We start from the raw sequence: 24,934 nt of genomic DNA on the forward strand, positions 1-24,934 counted from the left end.
ATCATTGTAAAATTACCATAATTTAAATTCAAGGGCTTCGTGAATTTTGGTGAATAACCCAAGCTATTGCTGGTCACTTGGCTTACAGGTGGCATACAATACCTTAAGCAGTTGTTGTATTAGTATGTTGTATCACTTAAGCAAGTGAAAAATATAACTGTCAACATTTTGTCAACATTTCAACTGTAGTGTTGAATCACTACAGTTTTTTCACTGTAGTGATTTACACCAAAGTGGCAAAACCTTCAAAGTGCTCCATTGAAATCCTTGTTTTCAAGCCAAACCATGTTAAAGATACACTTTGGCATTATGAAGGAAAATATGATGAACTAAAATAAAAATTGTTTTTTTATTTTAGTTGGTTAAACATAAACATGCAGTAAATTGCTTTTAGGAGCCACATTTTTTGGCGGGTTTGCTGGATGTATGGATCTTAATTCCTATTAATTGCTACACAGCGGTTTGCTGCACTGTGTCCTGTTTTGCCAGTGAACAAATAAATAAAATTGTGGGGGGCAGAAGTCAATAGAAAGTGAAGTTAATGATGAAACATCCTAATTTAAAATGTGACTAAATGCCTTTTAAGACTGTGTACAGTGAAAGTTGATTAAGCAATAGAAAAACTAAAACTATGCATTAGATGTTTGTTTTTTTTTTATTTAGTAAAACTAAACTCATCTACACAGTGACAAATTCTTTATTTTATGATAAAACAGTCATTTAAGACTTTCTAAGGACTTTTTAAGACCCGGCCTGCAGAAATCCTGCATATCATGCGCTGTCTGTTCAGTGAGAGTCTGCAGGTGTTCATAACAACACGCACGTTAAGCAGAAGGAAAGACGTTTTTCATCAACTTTCAAAAGAAACCAAGCTGCAGCTTAGAGACTGTTTCATACAGCCAGGCAGTAGAACAAGTGAAAGGGACAATGGAAAAAAATCACTTCCAAATGTTTACCCTCCCCTCGGTAGAGTGAAAGGGAAGACAAACGTCCACAGAGTGATGCAAGGGAGCAGAGTTGTGGCGAGCTAAATACACTCTTTGACCCAAAGTGTGTCCTTTGTCTGGTGCTTCCCAGACTGAATCTGGGTGCAAACAGACTCTGTCAAGAACGTAAATCAGCAACAGGAACTGCTTGGTCTCCGGATTTTCATGCGTATAAAGGATATGTGGTTTGTAAATGAAAAAACGTTTTGGTTTTATTTTCTTTTACAAAGTCAAAATTATGACCAAGCAACAACAACAACAAAAAAAAGTTGCATCTTGAGCTCTGAACTTTTTTGAAGGAGGCAATTACAGAGCCGAGATCATCGACACAAGAACTGAAAATCTGCGCTTCATTTTGAGAAACGGTCACACAAACAATCCCGGAACGAGTCATTGCAAGACAGATTACTGCCTCGCCAAAGGCACTTCCTCTCCACCGTCTGTGTTGAAGTTTAAAGCTGCTATTTTTAGTATTTGTTTTGGCCATCAGAAGAAATAACAATACAATATTTTCAGATAGCTGCACTGAGAGAATCCTGCTACTCTCACTGTTAAGTTTAAGCAGACCTGGAAGCTTACGTTTAAACTTTGATCATTTTTACTTGTTTTGACATCTGAGTGCTAAGGTGCTGCATCAGAAGTTTGGCTTTGCATGGACAACATGCAGAGGTTGGTAGCATCCCAAATGACACCTGCAACGTGTTTATTTAATCCGTCTGAGTGTGTATTTTTTGCTCTGGCCGCGGAGGAGACAGTTACTGCTGAAGACATTAACCTCTGTCAAACCGTGGTGTTATGGCTACAGAGAGATCAGAAGCAGGATGCGACGGGACACATGTTTCTATAGTATGCAGCAGCAGCAGCAGCAGCAGCTCTGGACTGCAGTTTGACACCTATGGCTGGCTGACTCCATGAAACGCAATTCTCAGAAAGCGGGATTAGCTTGAAGCACGCCATTTGCTACTGTGTGTGTGGAACGTGATGATTGTTACCGCAGATAATTGCATTTCTAACACACTCAGCACATTTAAGAGCTTCACGTCTTTCCTGCCAACAGTTTTGAGCAAAACGGTGGAATGAGATCCTTTCTCTCTTTATTTTATTCCCACAGAGTTCGCCTCTGGCCATTTTAAGATGTTCCTCCTTAGCCCAACGTTTTCCCCAAATGCTGCAAGACTTGCTTTTTATGTGAAAATGGAGCAAAATTAAATTTGTTACCAAAATACAACCAGATTGAGACACATAATTTTATAAAGAGAGATGCTTAGTTACTACCACATAATGTTAAGACTGAAAGGGGGAAAAACTGCTTTTCCATTTGAGCAGAATGACTCATTCAAAATATATTTTAGGCTTAAATGACAATATTATCCAGAGCTAAAGAAAATCAAATATTTTGCCAAAAAATCCTGAACTTTCTACATTAATTCCACACATTGACAAGAAAAACTTGGACATTCTCCAATAATGAAAAGTCAGAACAGGACAACTAATTTTTCATGATCAAAAGCATAAATTTCCAATCATAAAAGTGGGATATCCCCTAAAATTTGGAAGACGACTCTTAAAATTATCAGGAAAATCTCAGAAGTTTTGGAAGATTATAAAATCAGACGTGCTTGGCAAGAAATGCCCAAAGTACTCTATGGATCAAGTGGTACATTTCGGAGAAGTTTTCAGAAATCTAGTGATATCTCCTCAATACATACAAACCTTAAACTAAACGAAATATTAACTCCACTTAAATTTCTATTCATAAGAGTGTTCTGGGGTAAAAAATTTGAGTAAGCCAACTCCCTTAAATGTGAAGCAGGCCCACACATGAAGTGTCTGAGGAAACTTCTCTGCTGGGAAAACAGAGAAGTGAATCAGGAGAACGCATTTTTGCTGTTTTTGACACGAGTGAATCTCCAGATGTGGCAAATAATAAGATGGAGGATTCCTCAGAGGAACTCCAGTCTTCTGCTGTCTGTCCTTCTGCTTCCTGCACAGTTTCAGTTACTTTTTGGCAAAATAAAAAAAAAAATCTGTTTACTTTTGACTGAGTAATATTTTGAAGAACTGAAGCTGTTGCAGTACAATTTCAGGTTATTCTACCCATCTCTATTTACATCAGTAAGAGAAGAACAAATATGTTTTAAGTATAAATATATCACTGAAAATACTTTGTACTGTTCAAACATTGAAATGATCTACCAAAGATTTATGTTGAGAAATGTGACATTTTTTATGTATTTTACTTGCTAGTTTTTTTGTTTGTTTCATTTTTACAGATTACAACCGAGTCAGTAAAGTTAAACATATTTGTAACTATAACATTATATTTTTGTCTAATTACATTTTGCACAAATTAAATCAGATCATTCAATACTTGAGTAGTGTTTTTTTTGCACATAGTTTAGTAATTCTTTGAATGTATTTTTACTTGTGTAAAAATACACTGGCGTAAAGTTGCTCTTACTTGAATTGCATTTTTAGCTCCTGTATCCACCTTTGTGCAGAAGTAGCTCGTCTGCTGCAAGGTAGTTGTCCAAATGTTATAAAATGTGCTTTTGAAGGTAATAAAGTTTTGCAGTATATCAATATGACACAATAAATATGACAGATGCAACTTTTACACAACAACATGTTTCAAAGGTGCATTCCCCTTAGAAAAGAGCTTGGAGGTGGAACAATGTCACAGTTTGTCCTCCGAAATCCTGTACAAATAAGGCGGCTCTACAGAAAGTGTAAAAACTAAATAAGAACTTAAATTACCATCTAAATATTTATATTTGAAGTAGTATAAATACTCTCTGTCCCATTTTTCTGCAAACATTTCATACATATCCAGAGTTTTTAGTCCTCTGTTCACTTTAAAACAAACATTCACTATGAATTTATGTGGGATATGTGTACAGTGGACATGGTTTACATAAAGTTTCAGCAACGACCAGAAACTGGAAAGAAAGAACACACAGAAGGAAGGACAAACAAAGAAAGAAAGGGAGAAAAGACACAAAGAAGAGATAGGAACAAAAAGAAGACAAAGAAAATTAAGGAAAACTACAACAGAAACCTAAAAAGCCCACAAAAAAGGTAGGAAAGAAGCAGGGCAGCAAAGAGAAGTAGGAAATAGGAGAAAAATGAAGGAAACTTAGGATCTACAAAAGGCATAAAGGAAGGAAAAAAATACAGAAAGTGAAGGTAATAAGAAAAGAAGGACAAATGAGAGGAAGAGAAGAGGAAATAGTGGTAGGGTACAAGGAAACAAAGACACAAATAGGTCTATACTAATAACACAAGGAAGGTAGAAAGAAAAGAGAAAGAGCGTGAGAAAGAAAAAAAGGACAAAAGGAATAAAGTAATGAAGGAAAAAAGAAAGGACATAATAGAACGGCAGAATCAAAGAAAGTATATGAAGAAGGACGACCAAAAGAAAGGGCAACAAAAATGAAGATATACTTCCTTACTCATACTTTCATTATCTGTACCGTATTTTCTGCACTATAAGGTGCACTTTAAAACTTTCAATTTCCTCAAAAGCCGACAGTGCGCCTTATAATCCGGTGCGCCTTATATATGGACCAATATTGAGCCACAACAGGTCTAGCAACTACGGTAAGCAGTCGCCAACTTCATTTTCACCCGTAGAAGAAGAAGCGCACAGTGCATGCTGGGATAGTTGTCAGAAGGCTGGTTTGTTAATAAAGTTTGACTGACCTATCTACCTACCGACCGTCTAGAATCAGGTCGTCTGCAGGTTATTTAGCACCACGTTCTCCACAAACATGCTGCACACAAATGGAGAAGGGTGACCATTGTCCGGCCATGCCCCGGCCCAGTCGCGGAAGGCTCTCCTCGCCGACCAAAGTTGGACTGTTTTGTTGACATTCCCTTTAGTGCAGCTCCATCTAGTGGATGCATAACATAACTTCAGCCTCTACAGTAGCGTCTATTCTATGTGCCTTATATGAAAAAAGTTTTAAAATAGGCCATTCATTGAAGGTGCGCCTTATAATCCGGTGCACCTTATAGTGCGGAAAATACGGTCCTTATCTAGACCTGGAAAATACTGAAAATTAAACTCCACACTGTGAAGGAAACTTGTTGGTATCTAAATGAAATCAGCCACATTTGTAGCTAATAAAAGTATAGTCAAAGTTAATAATTAAAACAAGTGTTTCACTCATTCTCATTCATAAAAGTCTTTACATAATTGCTGTGGTGAAAGCCTCCAGTGTGTGCTGCGGCAGAACTTACAGCGTTGGTGACCTCTATCTCATAGACCTTCTGAAAAGAAGCTCTGTCGAAGAAAACCAGCTTCCCATTTCCCTCCTCCTTCTTCACGGAGGTCCCTGTCACAACAAGCCTGTCATCGGGACTAAAACAGCAGTCAGTCCTGGAAGGGAAAGTCACACATACAAATATTTGTAATCTGCACACGATGCACTCATACCAAGAACTGAAAACAAGCAGTCTATAAAAGCGGAGATGACTCACATGGAGAAGTAATTGGTCAGTCTGTTAGCTTCGTTTACGGGCTTCCTGAAGTTGCGTATGTCCCAGATCTTCAGCGTGTCATCCCCTGTAAATGAATACATTAACGAAACTTTAAAAAGGCTAACTTTACTTTAAGTTCTATATGTCATTATGGAAGTGGCACTTATTTTCCTGAATAAATAGTTATCTCTCATTTACGTTACATAATCATGTTGAAAGGACTCTTCCTTCCTCAGTTATTTTTGTTTATGTCTGTGTTAGCAACCTCTTAACGAGATTACATACCAATAAAGCAAAGTCTTTTAGTGTTTATCCATCTCGTGTAAGATTTCCGTGTTTTGTTAGTGATGGGTCTTTGTTTATTTGCCTACTAAGGGAGGGAAAAGCACTTAATTTGCCTAAAATCCATTGTTTTTATTAACTAAAGGTTGAATATTATGATGCCAATGGCTGCAGCTGGCCGGGGGCTGTGACAGCCGTGGTGTTTTCCATACCTCCACGGGAAGCGAGAGTGACGCCATCGTATGAAAAGCAGAGGCAGGAGGTGTCTGATCCAGGAGTGTGGGCTTGCCGGCAGTGGAACTTTGTATGAACCTAAGAAAAAGTGGGGAAAAAAGTAGTCACATTGATTATTGCTCATTCAGGTGTGCTTTTTTTTTTTTTTTTTTTTTTAAATAGGTCAGTAATAGTGTTTCAGACCCAGCTCCTCTGTAGCTGTGTGTAAAAATGTGTTTTATAATCTCTCATTATAGGAACCAGCCTGGCCACTGATTTAATAGTGGATGTTTAAGTCTGTCACTACAGTAACAAAACGACCTGTTCGTTCTCAGCGTCTTCAAAACAACATATGGTTCTCATCGCAGTCACGAACACTAAACTAGCCCACCACAACCTATGAAACACAAGCAGGTTAACATCACAGGTTACATTTACCTTGGCAAACTGCATGGCTGCAGCCTAACAGATGGTATTAGAATTTTTTTTTTTTTTTTACACAAAATTAAATTATGATGTTTTACAGAGAGCAATTTACTGAGCAATAACTCAGAGCAGACACATTTTGACTGTAACCGCAGGCCTGACCGGCATAATTCTTTTTGGGGTTTTGTTGTAACAAGCATTTCTTAAACAAGTTTCTGTGTAACCAATGTTTTGTCGTAAGTGTCGACCAACGTCCTAACTATAAGCAACCAAGCATACCATTTGTCAAATAAAGAGCATCTGGATCTTTTGTAGCTGTAATTTACCTGAGATTAAGAGGGAAAAATTTTTTATTATGTTTTCAGCAAACAATAGCCATTAGTTGTTTTTTTGTTTTTTTCCATTCATTGTTAAAAACAGACATTCACACATCTGTTATGTGCAACTGTGTTTAAAAATAAACCGTGGTGACAAATTAGGACTCAAAGTGTAAATAAAAGGGGGGGAAAAGCACCGAAAACAACTGTAAACAAGCCGTTTCGTACCCATTTATATAAATTGTTCAATTCTCCTGGTAGTTAACTATTTCTACAAATTATAGACAGTCATAAAAATAATTAAACCTTCTGTATAACGCAGACGTAACGTCGACTAATAAACTATGACATTTCGTCAAATCAAGGTAACTAAGCAATCTCTTGCAGGTAAATATGACTTATTAGGCTATAATAACAAAGCCATTTAAGATACACCTACTAAATTACAGAAAATTGTTCTAAACATGCCTCTGGCGAGTACAAATTGACATACCGGTGCACAGTCTTACTCTCTCACATTCATGAGATGATGCATTTTCCACTCATTTATTCGTACTTCCGTTTATCTGAGGAAGTAGGTGGTTCAGGAGGGAATTGCAGACATCTCTCTCTCTCTCTCTCTCTCTCTCTCTCTGGTGAAGCTCATTCTAGTCGGCCAGGCAGGATGACACACATATTCTCTGCAGCATAATTTGGGTCTGCTGGGGTTTTGTCCTAGTTGGTCCTTACCAGAAAATCTTCAAAAAGCGCAGGTTCAAGAGGCATCCTGATCAAATGCCTCTACTAGCCAATAAATGTGCATCTGTAGCCCTCACTAAAAAATAGCAGTTTAAGCAGAGGACACAAGGAGTCCCACTTGATGGTTAATTTTAGAGCGTACTATATTACAATTCGTCATGTAGCCAATGTTATAACATGGATTCATACAGTTTGTGGATGAAGCTTTACTACATTTGCCTATGAAGATCGGCATGCAGAAAGGGAAATAACAATAATACAGAAGTGCATAAGCGTAAGAAAGGTTACAATGATAAATTGTAAAGGAAGATAGGGTTGAGACAAAAAGTTGCATCTTACTAAATATTCAAAATGATCGTCCCTCTCCAGGTATATCTACTAACTTTTTGGTTTAAAGTGTATTAAGATTATTATTCTAACTATACTGCCAAATAAAAATAAAACCATCCAGGTAAAAATAAAAATCCAGTTAATTGTATCTTGAAGACCAGGTTTGAGACCCGCAGCTCTGTGGAAAGCACTACTGCAATCCCCCCAACACTCACGGCCCACTGTCCTGGCTTCACCTGGCCCGAACTCGAGCCAAATTCCAGAGAATCGATCATTAGTAGATGACGGTGAAGCAATAAGCCCGGGAAGTAGGTCTTTCAAACGCTCAAACAAACATAACCTTGGTTTATACAGCCACATTGTCATTAATTCTAAGAGGAACGCAAATAAATCGGTGAAAAGCGAATTGCAGCACTGCAAGGTCTTTGACCAAAAAAGCAGCGGATAAGGAATTTGAAGTGAGCACACAGTGTGGAGGACAGATAAGGCAGCGAAATACAGAGAAAAACTTGCAGGAGAGAGCAGAGCGCATGGGCTGAATGAGTGATGTGCCCTGATGATAACACAGAGAAAGGGGGCCATACTTCACCTCCGAAGCAAGTGAAGGGAAGTTATTAACTTGCTTGAGACAGATAACAGCGTTACCTTGGAGTGTAGATAACTTGGATTACACTTTCTTATGCTTGGTCTCCCCTGGGAATAATTTTCTGCTCCCCCATCGTCAAGATTACTTCTGACTCGATGCTTTTCTTCTCCTTTATTGTCTTTAAATATCTCCCTATCAAGTCTCTTTTTTTTGCTGGACTAAAATTAACTTAGTTCTAAAATAAAAGTCAGAAGAGCAACTCGAGTCCGAGACCGCCATTTGTAATCCATCAGGGGACAATTTTAGACTTTATAAGTAGAGGCTAAGGTGAAATGTTAATACATGTGGCTGTGATGGCCTCCGTCCAATCTTAATCCTGACTGTATTTTAGCCATTCTGGGCAAATTCACAACAGGAACAAGGACCACGTCTCTGTAAGCCGCAGATGTGCCGATTAGAAATGTTGTTGCACTTGTCTCACCGTGGAAATGGGTCAATGAAGCAGATTCAGGTTGCCTTCTTTGGCTTGTAGTAAAACCAGAGAAAGCCTGGAATGATACCAAAAGCATACTCTGCGAGGGGAAGAGAGATGAGATGTGCTTTACACAGAACACCAAAAACAACTGTCCAGATGTTTGTTTTTCATCATTTCTCTCTAAATGAACCTGCTCAAACTGAACTCTTTACTAGAACCACAGTTTTCCCATGTAAGCTAAAAGAGAATGTTTGGGACTCTTGCTTGACTTCAGATTAATCACCCCATACTGTTTTCCTTATTTCTGGTCTATCGTTTGGGAAATAACGTTAAACGCTGCCGGAAATTGTGTCGGTTTGCATGTTACGCAGAACATAATTTCCAGCTCACATTCACACAACTGCCTCGAAAAAGTATTCACACCCCTTGGACGTTTCATAAGGTTGAAAAACAAAAAAAAGTTCTTTACAATGACCCCAAAGAAAGAGATGTTGGCAGCGTCACGCTGTGTTGTCCCTTTCCTCAACAGGTTGTAGGAAGATATTTAGAGTTCATAGGAAGCTGGATTAAGCTAAATTCAGGGTAATCCTGGGAGAAATTAGGCTGCAAAAGAGTTGTGCATGAGGAGAAGGTTCCTCTTGCAGTGAGACGTTTATCCAATTAATATGTGGCAAGACTTGAAATCTGTTGTTCACAGGTGTGCTACTTCCAACCTGACTGGCATAAGCTTTTGGTGGCCGATTGCGAAAAGCAGGTAGAGTCGCGCCTCAAAAGTCTTGTGGCTGTGACTGAGGTGGTTCTAAAATGCATCTGGAGGCTGGACACAAATGCACACTGCACTTTTCAGAATCCTCTTTCTTGAAAGTTTTTAAGAGTCATTTTCTGTCCCCTCCCACTACCTTGTGATGGTTAATCAAATAAAATCCCAACAAAATAGACTGACTTTTATGAAAAAGGTCAGAGTGTGAACATTTCTACCTGATATTCTACATGTTCATATTTGCGCCAAACTTTAATCAAGGCGATATCTGATGGCATTTGGTTTCTTCCTCTGCATGCTGTGATAAGAATCTCCCACTGCACCAACTCTTCCAAATCACAGTGTCTGACTAGAATTATACAGCTCTAAATCTCTGCTTTTTCCACATATTTACAACCGAACCCCTAAAAGACGTTGATTCCCTGAGTGCGGTCAGCTTACGTCTCACTCTTAACTTTGTTACTGTATGGGGATCAAGCCGCTGAACCACAGTCCTCAACAGCTGTTCTGATCTTTCAAGGAAATCAGCGAGATGTGACAGCGAGGCTGTGTGCGTGTTTGGGAATCACACACACACTGGAACAAGAGGCCAGATAGTCTAAAAACTTTCCACCATATCTCAGTAACGTAGTAAAGGAAAAGAACTGTTTGTAAAGTCTGAAAAGATTTCAAGCAGTTAAAATGTTCTCCTCTAATAATATTGAATTACTAAACATGTTATAAAAGTTAAATAGAGGAATGATTACAAAAATTGTACAAGCAATGTCAAATGACTTCTTTAAGCAATGTTCCCTTTAATCAAAGTTTCTTTTAAGGCAAAATATTTGAATTTTTTAATGTTGGGTTTTGTGACCAGCCTACGAGTAAACAGAACCGTCTTGAGTGTTTTTATTTTTATAGAAGGACTTGGTTTTCATAAACTATCAAAAATGGAACAATTCAAAACAACTCAGTTCAGAGGTTATCTACAAGTTTTAAGGTTTAAGTCATGCTAAAGCACCTTTTATTCTGTTTTTGAATACCTGATTCAGGTGATTGTAGTTTATCAAAACCCTGTTAACTAGTCTTCAACTGAAATCAGGTGTGAAATTAAAGAAAATATTAATTTATTCCCTTTTCTTAAAAAATTAGGAAAAAAACCCTCATTGATTTAAATTTAAATCTCAGGATCAAAGTGATCTTTAATTTGAACGTTTCTCCTCAGTGGAAGTAACACTAAAGTTTCTGAGTGGTTCAACCAGAGTCCAAACTTGAATCTGATAGATAATCTATAGAGGGAGTTGAAGATTAGGCTGATGGCATCCAAACTCAAAAATTCGGACCTCTTCACCAAAGAAAAATTGTAAAAATATCAGCGATAAACTACAAAAATCTGGTCAGCAAGAAAAATAAACGGTTTGATTGATGCACTGTGTAATAATAGCATTAATTAAAACGTCTGTGTACCTTTCCAATCAGACATAAAGGCCTTGATTGAAAAATAAGATAACTGCATGTCTAAATTTGCCTCACTTAACTGGAAACTCATTCAAAAATAAAAGCATTTCTGTTGAGGACCACAAAGATGTAAAAATGTAAGAATTATACACGCATTTTCCAACTAAATATTGCAGTTAAAAATGATCTTTTAACATTTGACATTTTTCAGTCACTAGCTAAACTTGAACGCTACGCAGGTTAGCATCGGGAAGCACGCACTCCCCTTTTGCAGATTTCAAGGAAAAGTCAGCCGTGACACATGAAGAAAACACTTGCGCTGATCGATTTATTTCAGCCGTCTCGTTTGTGGTCCCACTTTGATGTCTGGAAACATGAAAGCACATCGCTGACATCATAGCATTCCTTAACTCTCTGCGGTAATGTTTTGGACAGAGGACAAGTCTCTCGTAGCGCTCAGTGGCAACCTGAATGTGGCCTCGTAATTGTGGTCAGGGGGATGAACATGCAATCCCTCTCTGTGGCAGTCCACTGGAAGCGACCTATTTGACTCCCATCGCTGGATCAATCAGCTCATGCCACGGTTCGAGAACACAATGTGTCATCCCCAATAGCTTCTCCTCAGGCTGAGCCGCAGATCAAGGTCACGTATGTAATTGATCGTGACTGACCTGCCTGCATGTTCTGTGCATGAGTAATAGTAGCAATATAACAGGAGATAGGCCTCATTTGAGCGGAGGAGGGAGCAGCAATAAAAGCAATGGAAGGTCAACTCCTTTTTAGGGTTTCGGCCGAATTTGAGTCAGCAGCACAGGTTGCTGATTAGGGCAGAGGGCAACGCGCAAAATTCTCGAGCCATTCAAACGGGGCAGGCTCCAGTGGTCAGGAGAGAGACACGACTATTGTAAGCTGCTATGGGACACAGGGTAAATATTTAGCCTGGGGAAGGAGGGGTAATAAATTCTGAGAGCTTTAACCCAATCATTTGAGGCACGCTGCTTTCTGCAGCACAGTGGTGGGACGATGGGTGGCTGGGGAAGAGGTGGGAGTCTTTGCAACACTGGGAAGCACACAAAAAGAAAGAAAAACATGAAGCTACGCTCTGTGTGTCTTCTGATTATGAAGTTGGGTGTTGGAGCAATTATCATGTAGCCTACTTCCCATTTGACTTAATCTGGATAAGCCCTTCTTTCCAATCAAGCTGTTCCAACTCACTAACCACAGCTTGATTGTTACCGTCTCAATCCTCGCAGGATATAACAGAAGCTTTCAGCTTTGTTCACATACTGTATGGGGTTCGACAAATGAGAAAATAGAACTAGTCTAATGTCATCTGATAATTTTACTGCCACTATACTTAGTTTGCCATGTGCCTACTGTTCTTATCTTTATACAATATTGCTTCTTCAATGTATTTTTTCTGCTAAAAATGAACACAATCCTAAACTGAACCTAAAACATTAATCATTTACAGGCATTATACACATATCAACTTAATAATCTGTTCAAGGGAGTCTGCAGTTTACTTTGTTTGATTAAGTTAAATTTAATGATTAAAAAAAGAAAGCAAAAACTCTCACTGACCAACGACAAACAGCAGCTTTAAGTATTGCCCAAACACTAACCGCAGACTAATATGGAACAGCCATCCTTATGAAAAATGGAGATGCTGCATTCTCCAGTTCATTTTCATCCACAGTGAAGATCTGCAACAGCTGAAGGAGAAACAGCCAAACAAGTGAGCGCAAAGCTTCCTACAAGCCAAAATCAACTCCTACCTAGACAATGTGAATCTTTAAGAATGTAAGGCAGCCTTTGATCAGATAATTGTCTAATTAGCTAATTGTGGAAAATGTGCTGGTGGGAAATTGTAATCAGACCTCCCACCAGCTTTTACGCAACTTGGGCTATTTTGAGCTCAAATGCGGTCATTAGTGTGGCCGCACTGGGCTCCTAGGAAGTGCATAAACTTGGTCAAAGAAAGAAAATGCTATTAAATAGTTGGGTTACATAAAAAGGTAGCTGATTTTCCCCTCAAAGGATAAACTGTAATTCATTTCCCTGAATGTTTCTGCCATTACCATCATTTGATCAGATTTGAAATTTGTTCTGAACGAGGCTTTCAGCAAGAAAAAACAAACAAAAAAACAAAACAGTGTTTTATACATTCTAAGCAGATGGGGGGAGGTCTAGGAAAATAATTTAACTTTAAAATATCTACTTTTACTCTCATAACTTAGAGCGCTAAGCAAAAAAATAAATAAATACAGATGAGCAATTTACAACGTTCATAAAATATTTTATCAGAACGCTGATGATGTCATAGCTTTATCTTCTGTGTCAGTTTTCATTTGACTTAGCAGATACCCAAAATCGTCAATTACAGAGTTGGGAAAAGTAAAGCTCCTTGTATTTTTTTTTAGAATAAAACATATAAGTAGATGAAAAGAAAGTTCTTCACTTAGCTATTTTCCTATTGCATTCTGGGATAGTTTTATGTAGGAAAAATTTATTCTCTCAGATGATAAGAAGTACGGAGAAGATTTTGGAACCATTTGCAAAATCTAATACTGCAAGCAGTCCTGTTCTGATGACAAGCCCACTAGAATATTTATCTCTCATATTTCCAAGGTTATTTTGGTTTTATTTGTTTAAATCACTGACTTGATTCATACCAACATATTAAAGATGTCTGTTGTTTATTTGGTCCCTGCCAGTCATATGCACTACAACCAGGTTTCAATAGTAGTGCTTAAACGATCACGTGGCGGCTGTCTGGACAGCTTTTTATGTTTACTGGGTCAAAAAGACTTCTGTTGATGGTGGTCGGTCTAAAGTATTTCTTCCTCATATTTAATCTTACAACTATCCCACAATATGATGCTAAGGAGAGTCATTTTAGGTCAAGTCATGAGGTAAAAGGCATTTGAGTTCAACTTACGAGAATTACATCCAGTCCTTGGCAGTTGTAGTGTTAAAGGTATCTATTCCAAATTATTTATAGCTAGTGTTTGGTTAACCTGTGCTCTCTTTGGCCTATGACTGGGTGACCCTGAGTTTCACGACTCTGTACCCACAGCTATACCGAAGCCACTAACCCACTCCTGGGATCTACGACACGTTGCGGCGGCTGGAATGTGCTTCAACACTCACGCTCATATTTCTGTCCCAGATCTGGATGGTGCCGTCTTGGCAACCTGCTGCGATGAGCTTCCCGTCACGGCTGTAGGTGCAACAGGTGGGGACGACCTTCTTCCCCTGCTGGGAGCGAGGTTTGAACACTGACTTGTGCTGCTTCTCCGACTTCACATCCCAAGTGCGCACAGTGCTGAGAACGGGAGATGGATGTTATACTTTAAAACATATTTGTTCATCGATGACACACCAGGATTTTGGTTGATATATGATGGCTCATCTTGCTCGAATGAGCAATGTGAGCCATTTGAGAAGAGGAAAAAAATGTAAGCTTTTTATTATTGCACAAATGTGTGACTTGATTCTATAAATGACAATATACAAACTTTTCCAAATTAATTATAGTTAAACAAGTTGAACAGACAACAGTATACATGTTTGGCATTTACGCAACACTAGAAAACTACTATCTAAATACTCATTTTATGGTCAAGAATAAATTGTTTTAGAGCAAAAGCTGAAATAGAGTTGTTCCAAAACTTCTCAAAGGAGAACATTTCAAATTTCCACATCACGTTTACAAGCCAATCTATGTATAAATCTAAACAGATATTTTGTGACTGTATAGAGACGGCACATGCCAGAATTACTTGGTAAAGGCTTGTAAAAACCTTACAAATAATTTTCTTTGCTTTTGTAGTTGCATAATCTCACAACAAACAAAAGATTGAATACGGTATGACACAGAAGTACCATTAGCCATTCTTCAAAATAGGAAAGACAACAGAACCTGTAATTCAAGTTAGGCAATCTCAATAACTCTGCAAGAAATTAGCTGCTTATAAAAGGGAGTCCGGAAATTTACAGAAATGTAACCCTTTGCATTTTTAAAGTAAAAAACACGTGTACAGCACATACATATTTGCTCAACCTCTCATGCTGTCACACAAACTCTCACAGCAGGCCGGAGTACATCTAAATGTGTCTGCGACCCGCTGCTCACCTTAGTGAACATCTTACCCCCTCTGGGTCATGGGATCAGCAGCGGAGTATAAACACACACCCAGAGCGACTACGAAAAGCCAGGCAAGGATTCCTCCATGACAGGCCACAGAGACACACACATACACTCAAGTGTGTTTAGTTAAGTCTAACAACTCGATACAACTGCCAGCTGAAGACATACGGTTTAAAAACTGCGAAGAGTTTAAAAATATAACTCATTCTGATGACTAAAACTGTTATAATCCAGTGCTTAAAGTTAAGATAATCTGCTGAAAATGATTGTAATGTAATTACTTTCTCAGTACAACCTGGACACTTTAAAAAGAGCCTCTAAGCAGGTGGGTACGTTGGAAAATCAAAGTTATAGCCATGGAGTGGGTGACAAATAAGTCCACTTGCTGCACTCACACACATCTCTGTTTTGTTTACTGAGGATCGCAGGCATCCTGTCAGGCCAATAAAGCCAATATAACCTTTAGAGCCGCACGCAGAACCCGGAATGCTATTTATCTTAATGGCGCTTTTCCACTGGGGGAAGACTGCGCACCCTCACTTGTCACCAATAAGAGACTTAGTGAGGAAAGGGAAATGGAAAGTGTTGGCTCCGATGTGTGGGCTTGGCGAAATGGGTAATTTAAAATGTCTTTCTGATTGAATTAGTAACAAAAATAATAACATACGATTACATTTTGAACTCAAAAGTTGGAGAAGTTGGATGGCATTTCAAAAACTGAAGATGGTTTGAGTCAAAGTATGCCAGGCCACTGTAAGATTCCACGTGGTTAAAGGATCACAATATGTAGTATGTGTGTATAAATAAGTGCTGATCATTCATGCACTTTTCAGTATTTTAAAAACTCTTGCTTTAACTCTAAACTGATCACCTCTAATACCACAGCAACAGTGAAGTCTAAAAATTAAATTACAGTTTTACTCTGTAGTAGTAGGCCTGTCACGATAACAAATTTTGCTTAGCGATTGTCTAAAAAATTATTGCGATAAATGATAATATTGTTTCAAGACCTTTTGACACTCATTTAATGGAAATGATGTAATAATGCATGCTATTTCCTGCCATAGATAAATACACTTTATTTTCAAAAGAACACATAACACTGGAACTGGAACTAAATAAAACAACCAAAAATAAAAATAAAATGGATTCTCAAACTCCATTAACAAAAAAACGTACTTGAATAAAAACTAAACAACATAAAGCCAAAGTGGAAATAAATACTGCATTCAACCAAAAGAGTGCAGAGTATACTATATTGCCCTTCAGTAATCACTAGATTTAAATAGAGAAGACGGGCACATCCGACTACCTAATGCAATAGTTCACACCACACGATTTTTTGCCCCGATTTTCCCCTTATGACATCATAGATCGTTTTGCCGATCTAAGATCATCGCTGGTGATTTCGTAACCGATCATCCTGCAGTGTGATTTAGATCGTCGTGGCCGCTCCGATCTAAATCAGGGGTTTTCCCCAACTCGGAGCTTAAAGCTGAATGTGACAGGTAGCCAATCAGAAAGCGCGGATTCCCCTCCGTGCTTTCTGAGGGGAAATTACGGAGGGGAATCCCAAACAGCTGACACTGCGCAACCCAAAATCCAGCAGACATTGAAGATGATATGTGGAAACAACATTAATATTTATTCAACATTTCGTGCAAAGAATATAGAAATGACAAGGAGAGGAGTTGGAGCCAAATTGCTACCGCTGTTGATGAACCCGTTAAGTTTTCAGCTGTTCTTCGTTAACGTGACATAAATAAGTTATAATGATTTTCATTCAGTCAGGACTTTACGCTGACCACATGCGTCACAGGTAGATTGTAGTAAAGCATTGATTAATGCCTCGTTTTAAAATTAGTTAACTGGACATTATTTTGTGCCCATGTGGCTGGACACCACACGGCAAGATCGAACCCGATCGAACCGTTATACCTAGGATTTCTGTCGGCTAATGTGTCTCTCAGGTTTTGAAAATGGGCCGACAACTCGTGTAGTGTGAGCTGGACATTAGACTAAGGAAATGAGGAAGGGAGGGTCAGTGCAGAGCACCGGAGTTGAGCCTTTTTCATTCAATGCCATCAACAGAAAGAAAAAAAGGCAAGAAGAGACGACAAGCGGATAATTAAAATGAGGTCGATAGGTTTAATTTATCGTGCGATTAATTGATTTATCGTTTATCGCGACATGCCTATGTAGTAGTATGTTTTTTTTATTAAAATTTTGCTGCTTCCATTCTGCAACTTGTGTTTTCGCTTCAATCATCCCCCCCCCCTCCTTTTCCTGTACAAACACTCCCCAGACTAAGGGGGTGAATGTAACAGAATGAAACCCATACAACCCCAGTCATGCGTGTACACTTTACGAGGCAACACCTTCATTCACACGTCGACCGAGGAGAGACGGCTCTCCTTGGCCCCAGGTTTTATCTGTCCATCAGGTTACAGACACCACAGAGGTGATGGCTGCTGGGATTTCTTTCACAGATGACGAGATAAGGAAAAGCGAGGCACACATCTTGTATGAGGGTGTTTTACTGGTAGAATCCCGGTGATAGCTGGTTGGCTGATTAACTGGGACTCTGTTATGAGAAAGGAGGATTAAGAAGGGAAGATGCTCCATGCTCCTTCACAGCTGAAGAAGATAAAGTTGGAAAATGACAAAGAGGTTTAGGAGGAGGGATACGCGGAGTTCCACTCAAGCAAAGAGGCTAAATGGAAAACAATGTGAACCAAGCGCAGATGGACTGTGGGAACAGCAAGGGGCAAGTTCCTCTAATTTAACAACACTGTCTGGTTGTAAGCAGCTGAATATCTGCCCTACTTTCTGTGAGATTGACTCACAACATCACTGAGATTTAATCAAGCTACTGCGCCATCAGATCCTTTCAGAGGAACAAGAAAAAGAAACAAATATTGTATTCCCAGCTCACACAAAAAAAAGACAAAAGTTACTGACAGTCAAATATTCAGTCATGGCTGCAGAATGGACAAAAAAGGACAAGTGCATTCATTTAGTATGTGCATTCTTGCGCAGGCTATGGAACGCTTGCACTGCAAGGAAGGAACATTTGGATATGAACTGGACTGTGGATGAACCCAAAGTGTCCAACGGGGTGAATCGCCTCGACATGTTCACAAGCTCAGCGTTCGTCCTCAACAACCTAATGCACTCCTCAAACAAAATATAAAATTGTAAAGTAAACATTAAAGCGGCCCAAGTTTCTTAATATGGCATAAAAAACATTTTAAAAAGAATGCATTTGTAAATCTCTTAGACGAAAACCGCCACCCTGGGCTCTGTGGTTTTGTGGCAACAATTCCAGGTCCAGCTGCAGCCCTGGAAGAAGGCCAGAACGGAGGGAATCCCTGGCATTCAAACATCCTGCAAACATTCCTCAATTTGTGTGTTTTTGTGTGTACCCGTACTCAAGTGTGCCTCATGACACAAAGGGGGAAAAAAAAAAAACATGTGGGCCCAATTAGAAAGTCGCCATTTGTCCTATTCTCGGTTCAACTGGCTGAAAATTCAGTCGCAAAAGAAGAAAGCAAAAACACCATTCCTACAATGCTCCTGGGATCTGTAAAGCAGCATTCATCAAAACAAATGTTCTCCAACAGTGTCTGTAAAAACATAAGATCTACTTAGGGTGGAAAATACCCGTTTGGCAAGTATTAAAAGCTTATCAATACAATAAGATTTTCATTTGAACAGAAATCATCTCAAACCCAAGTTAGTTAAATATTTTGTAGCTGCATTTGGTTTAGTCCTGCCTTTTTACAAGACACGCCACGTGTTCCCGACACTTTCTAATGAGGGAAAGTGTTTGTGACAAAGTTCTTCGGTCTTTCAGCAAATAGACGGTTAGATCTGGGCCAGCACATAGCCTCCCCTTGGATAAACCGTATACTTGCTGGAAAACATTGTGCCGTTAAACACTTTCAAATCTGAGACGTCGACATGTTCACACCGGTGTGAGAAGAAATACTTTTCCAGCTGTACGGACTTCCCTATTCAACCCATGGTTTTGGAAGGACAATCCCAGCCTCCCTGCTGCTGCATTATCGCTGCTTTCCTCTTATCCACTTCCTCCATTAAGGGCATAATTTAAGAAGCTTGGATGTAGACCTTGTGAATGAGATTCTGTCCAACGACAGGGGCTCTGTCAATTAAGAAGCTGGGAGGTCTGTGGATCGTACATTATTACCGATTCAAATTATCATCGCGGAGACCTCCTAAATAGGCAGCATAGGTGTTAGTTTTATGGTGAGACAAACCCAACAACAGGCTGGAGACCCGGTGGCTTATCATTAGTGTTTACAAACTGAATGGATAGAGCACATTTGTATCTCATGGGTGGCAAAATGAAGAAAGGATTCTTTGACAGTCCAATGTGTCGGACTGAAAGGATGACAGACCACAAGGTTTCACTGTGTTGTTTCCAGACTATAATGACAACATTGTAGCGGTTTAGATTATCATCAGTTAACAGGTAGGCTTTGTGCTTAAGGCTTTTTATTTTACAGTTATGAGTATTTGAGATCTTTTCATATGCAGACGGTAAAGCATGAAGCATTGAGCGAACAGTTCAGAATTTCATTTGCTTTTACAATTTGGTGACATTCTGAGTGTTGGGGGCTGTGTGAATAAGGATGAGTTGAAAGAAAAGAAATAAGATGACGAGTGTCACGACTTTAAGAGTTTATCGCTTCATCCATCAAGGCCAGTAGTCTGCAGTCCTGCTGTCAGGACATGTGTCTTGAATGTTTTAAGGCCCTTTTATGCTCCCTGCAGGGCATAAATATATCCGCCTGTTTCTAATGTTGACAAGTGTCACAACCCTCATGATGTCAATGAGTTCATTAATTAGGCATGGTTGATTTGAAATATATGTACTGTAGGGGCGGTTCATGGTTTGAATTAAGAGGGTGACTCTCATAAAATCCTAAAGGGATTAATAAAGTCTGTTTTTCTTTCGTCTTTCCTTTTTTAATCTAGGTTGGGGGACAACATAAGGAAAATGCAGGTCATTTTTGGGATGAGAGGAAAAACAGTAGAAATGCTCCTCTAATGCAAAAACAAATGTTGAAAGACTTTTTCTGGACAATAAGGTTTTCAATTTATATTGTTTTCAGCACAGCTGTTAAGTTCCACTTATAGAAATAAATATTTATAATTAAAACCCTACAAATTAACAATCCATAACTCCTTTTCAGTATGTTGTAAAATAAATAAATAAATAAATAAATAAATAAATAAAGGTAAACTCTGACTGAAATTCAGAATTATGCATGATCCGCCCTCCGGATAATCAAGGAATACGATTCCCTACAACCCCCTTCCTCCAGCTGTGTGAACACATCTTTAGTCAGAAATTTTACAAGTGTGGGCAGCAACTTAGGACAAAGTCCAGACCAAATGATACGCTCATTCTCCTCAACATTTCCAATGTTTGTCTGTGAAAATGATTTGAACGGGAACCATAAAGCTAGAGCTGATCGAGTTTTCTAGATGAAGAGGTCAGATTCTCTTTGCACTTTGATATTGTTTTTCTAATATTTTGTAATTCCACTTATTGTATCTACCTCGCAACATTTTCTCAGCTGAGTGCTTATAAAAAGTGGGCAGTTCTGAGTCTTTGGAAAGTAAAGTGCTTTGTTTACTGGTGCAAAGTGGATCGATCACATCCATGCTCCACTTCATGGATGACTTAGGCAACAGCCCGGCCTGCTTCCAATTAGTCTGATGGCCTGGCCATTAATTGACCTTTCTGGAGACACTTTAACCCCAGCTGATTTGTCACTTTTGTTCAAGTCAAGTTCTGGGCTTTATTTTCTGATACGTTTAGCAGGTTTGGGAGGAAAAATGCCCATGAATATTTTCTGATGTTAAAGTAAAAATAAAATGTAATTATTTCTGTAAACAGAAAGATTTGTGAATTTGAAATTAAGGCGCAAACTATTTTAGGCTTAAAGCTTAAAGCTTTTGAATGTATTTGAAAAATAGCAATAAAAAAAACATTTAATATTAGAGTTCTAGCAAATATACAGAATAGCACAAACCAATAGCAACAAAGAAACTCCAACGTTTTATCATCCAGGTTCGCCTGTGCAGTGCAACATAGTAAATCATGAAATGGATATAGCGTGACAATAAATTATGAGAGGTAAAGGAACGAACGCCCCACGCCGGACACCGTGTAGTCCATTCCACTCTTCCCATCGACACGCTCAGCCTGCGCTGCTGTCCTGCTCCGCTGCAGTGAACCGTTCACACATGCAGCTGCTCTCCGTCTATGAATGGCTCCCTGTGCGCTCCTCGCTGCTGATCTGCTGCGAGTAGGCCAGGAGCAACACCCAGCACTAACGTGCCACCAGAGGATTTCCACAGGCTCAATAAGAGCTAAATAAACCAACAGCCACATCTGGGAGAGCAGTTACACCAGTAAACACCGCAGAGCTGGGAACCTCGTTTCCACTTAGTGATGATAACCTCCGTGTTTCCGTACTGCTGCCTGTCACTCTCACTTTCTCTCATCGCGTTGCCGTTTCTCTTGCACATGTTGATGCTCAAATATCACTGCACACCTGAGATGCTCCAAACATATTGGTCTAATATAAAGTGATAGTCGTTTTTTTTTTTTTTTGGCACTGCTAGCTGTATAATGAGCATAACTTCACTGAAGAATTTAGAAAATATCAACAACAACAAAAAGACTCAAAAAAATCTTAGGAATAACTGGGTTTGTTGTTTTAAAATGATGGACCCAATTGGTAGCACCCTTCCTTTCAATGCCTTGCTCAAAGCCCTTTTGAACAGCACTTATTCTTCTGTTATGCAACACAAAGTTGGAGAATACAGAAAGAGACTTTAGATTTTTCCTTTCACTCCTACAAATGTTCATGTACTTTATTTTGACATTATCCTACAGTCTCCTGCTGTTAAATGTGAAATTTCCCAGTGAGATCAATACTTCCTTCTTTTCTCTTCGGCAAACCTAACAAGTTTTTAAACAGAAATTAAGTGCGGAGACAGCAATAGCAACAAAAATGTAAAAAAAAAAATATTTCCAATATGTGGTGAGGCATTCTTGTGTTTAGATCATCAACCTTGAGAAAAATCAAGATGATGATCTACTTTATCTCCAGTTTTCTGACACTTTTTCAGATTTCTATTTGTAAATCTGTAGGAATTCAAAAGAGCTCATAACTCCACACTAACAAGGATTTCAGCACCTAAAGAAGACAAACAAGACCACAGCATCCCAGATCATCCGCCATGCATTCCTTATTTGTTTTACACAAATCCCACCTGGAGTGTTTATTGATAAAAAGCTCAATCTGTTAAGAAGCTGTATCATAAATTTCAATTGTCCAAAGCAAATGGTTGCATTTACAGCCCCAGTAGTGCTTAGTCAAATCCCTAGTTCACATTTGTGATGTTGGCAGTGTTGTGCTACACTGCCAAATAACCAGTTGTGGGGTTTAATTCAAGTTAGGGAGATTTGGCAACTCCAAGATACTTTACTGTGGTTCTCCAACAGTGAGCTTGCTGTGCACGAGGGGAGAACATTTCTTTTAGCCACCAGTGGCTAAAAGAAATGGACCTCAAGGATGACCTGTTTACACTCCAGTGAACCAGTAATAGATATGCTGAGAAAAAAAAAAGTTAATTTGCTACATTGCTTTTCGCTGTATTCATTCTGAATTAACCAATCTTTGCTTTTTGAAGAAAATGTGATAAATATGCTTGCATGCCAATTCTTATGTATTCCTGTTAATCCAATGCAAATTACCAAAACATAAAACAAACAAATAAAAAGAAAAAAAAAAACATTTATTGGGACTATCGTACTCCCTGGTGGTAACCAGAAAAAAGGGAACAATTGAAAGGCTTCTTTAGTGAACACTGCTTTTCACACTGAGTATTAATCTTGAGATCAGAAAGGATGGATGTTTAAACAAGAAAATATCTGAAAGCAGTGCAGAAACAGCATCTTGAAAACCATTTATTTTAACGACTAAAGTTAGGCAATTTTGTTTTATTGGAATGCAATGGAAACAAAAAAACAATGAAGGCGTTAAACGTTTCGCCTTCAAACGAAACGTTTAACGTTTTAAAGCATTAAAATTTAAAAACTCACCCATCATTTGAGCAGGTCATGAACTCCTCTTTAATCTTAGGATGCCAGCAGCCACAGTTCAGCATGGCTGTGTGTCCCTGGAACAAAGACAAGCAGATAATTAAACTACTTAAAACTGAGCTCAGCTTTGACAGGCTGCACACAGATGGATGATAATGGGGATTTTGTTGTCTAATGTAGATTAAGGTTCAAAAATTGAAGCTGCCACATAAGTGTTTTCAAACCCATTTAACATTTAGAAACGAGCCAAAGAGGTTGCAGTCAGAATTAACAAGGAGATTTAAAAGGCCGAATGTTGCCAAGATCAACCAACACAATGTGCAGTTTAATTCTAAACCAATTATATGATAAGACAGCAGTTGTTCATCACCGATTGCAATTTCTGTGTGACGATGGATTTTCAGTGCTGAGTGTTGTAAACTGCAAGCGAAAATTAACGCCTAAATAAAAAGGAACATTTATTTAATCCCCCCCCCCCATATGTCTGCATTGCAGAGGAATCTCCATTAAGAAAATGACCCTTAATTTGAACAAGCTCTTAAACTAATTTCTGGCCTCCAACAGCATAGACCTTGCTTAGCAAATGAGCAAATTAATTTTGAGACCGGGCAGGAGGCAGCGCTGCATCTTAGACACAAAGTTCCTTTAATAATAAGCTTTGGCCGTCCCCTCAGTTGGAGGAGTCCTGCGGAGAAGTGCATTACCTTGCAAAAAAGGATTCATACATGTAAACTTCTCCATTTTTATTCATGTTATAAGAACAAATTTCAATAAATACTTTTGGGATTTAATGCAACTGAAACACAATTGTGAGATGGAAAAAAAAGAATTTGTACTTTTATTTTATTTGAATTCAACCACCATTACCTGGCAACCGTCTGCCTCCAGAAGTCGGCTAATTAGTGGACAGAGTCCACCTGTGTGTAACTTAATCTCAGTATGAATCCGAGAAAGCCTTCAGAGATTCAGTAGAGAACAAAAAGCATCATGAAGACCAACGAACACAGCAGATGGGTCAGAGTGGTCATTGTGGAGAAGTTCAAAGTAGAGTAAGGTTTTAGTGAAATTTGCTGACAGACCATGTGATTGTGATGCAGAAAGCAGAACAAAGAAAAAGAAAACTACAGTGGCAATAGGAACACAATAAGATATGCACATTGGAGAAACTTAGGATTCACCAGGGAGCAACTTATTAGTTCAGAAGAGATTTAAAAAGAAGTCTTAATGGAAGTGTATAGAAATATGCTTAATGACAACCTGTTCAAACATTTTGCATGTTAAGACTTATACAATGAAATTATGCCTAAATGTTGTGCAGGTTGAAACAATTCAACAGAGGCCCACAGAATATACTTTGATCTACTTGACATAAGCAAAGAACATTTGCAACACGTTGAAAGAAATAAGAAAATTATTTTTTGATGCACACTAGGGACAAAATGAACAAGTGGTTGTGAGAATTTCAAATTTATTTTGAGAAGTGCGCCAAAGCAACTGAGGGGGAAAAAAAAAAGAAAAAGAAATCTTGTCAGATTATTTACAAAAATATATATTTTTCATTACTCTTTATATTTATGCACTACTCTGTGATCACAAAAGATTT

At 38.7% G+C, this 24,934-nt stretch overlaps 1 protein-coding gene across 3 annotated transcripts in view; it reads right to left on the bottom strand.

Annotated features, from left to right (window-relative positions):
* Positions 1 to 24,934, bottom strand: part of wdr70 (WD repeat domain 70) — a 40,601-nt gene that overhangs the window by 9,369 nt on the left and 6,298 nt on the right. For all 3 annotated transcript variants that reach the window (XM_008424241.3, XM_008424240.3, XM_008424239.3), the window contains exons 9-13: positions 23,332 to 23,408; positions 14,186 to 14,360; positions 5,963 to 6,062; positions 5,469 to 5,553; positions 5,229 to 5,367 (exon numbers count right to left, since the gene is read on the bottom strand). In XM_008424241.3, the coding sequence (XP_008422463.1) occupies positions 5,229 to 5,367; positions 5,469 to 5,553; positions 5,963 to 6,062; positions 14,186 to 14,360; positions 23,332 to 23,408 (576 nt within the window). The remainder of the gene's footprint in view (positions 1 to 5,228; positions 5,368 to 5,468; positions 5,554 to 5,962; positions 6,063 to 14,185; positions 14,361 to 23,331; positions 23,409 to 24,934) is intronic.

This window comes from Poecilia reticulata, chromosome 12, assembly GCF_904066995.2.
Source record: "Poecilia reticulata chromosome 12, P_reticulata-male-v2, whole genome shotgun sequence".
NCBI lineage: Eukaryota > Metazoa > Chordata > Actinopteri > Cyprinodontiformes > Poeciliidae > Poecilia > Poecilia reticulata.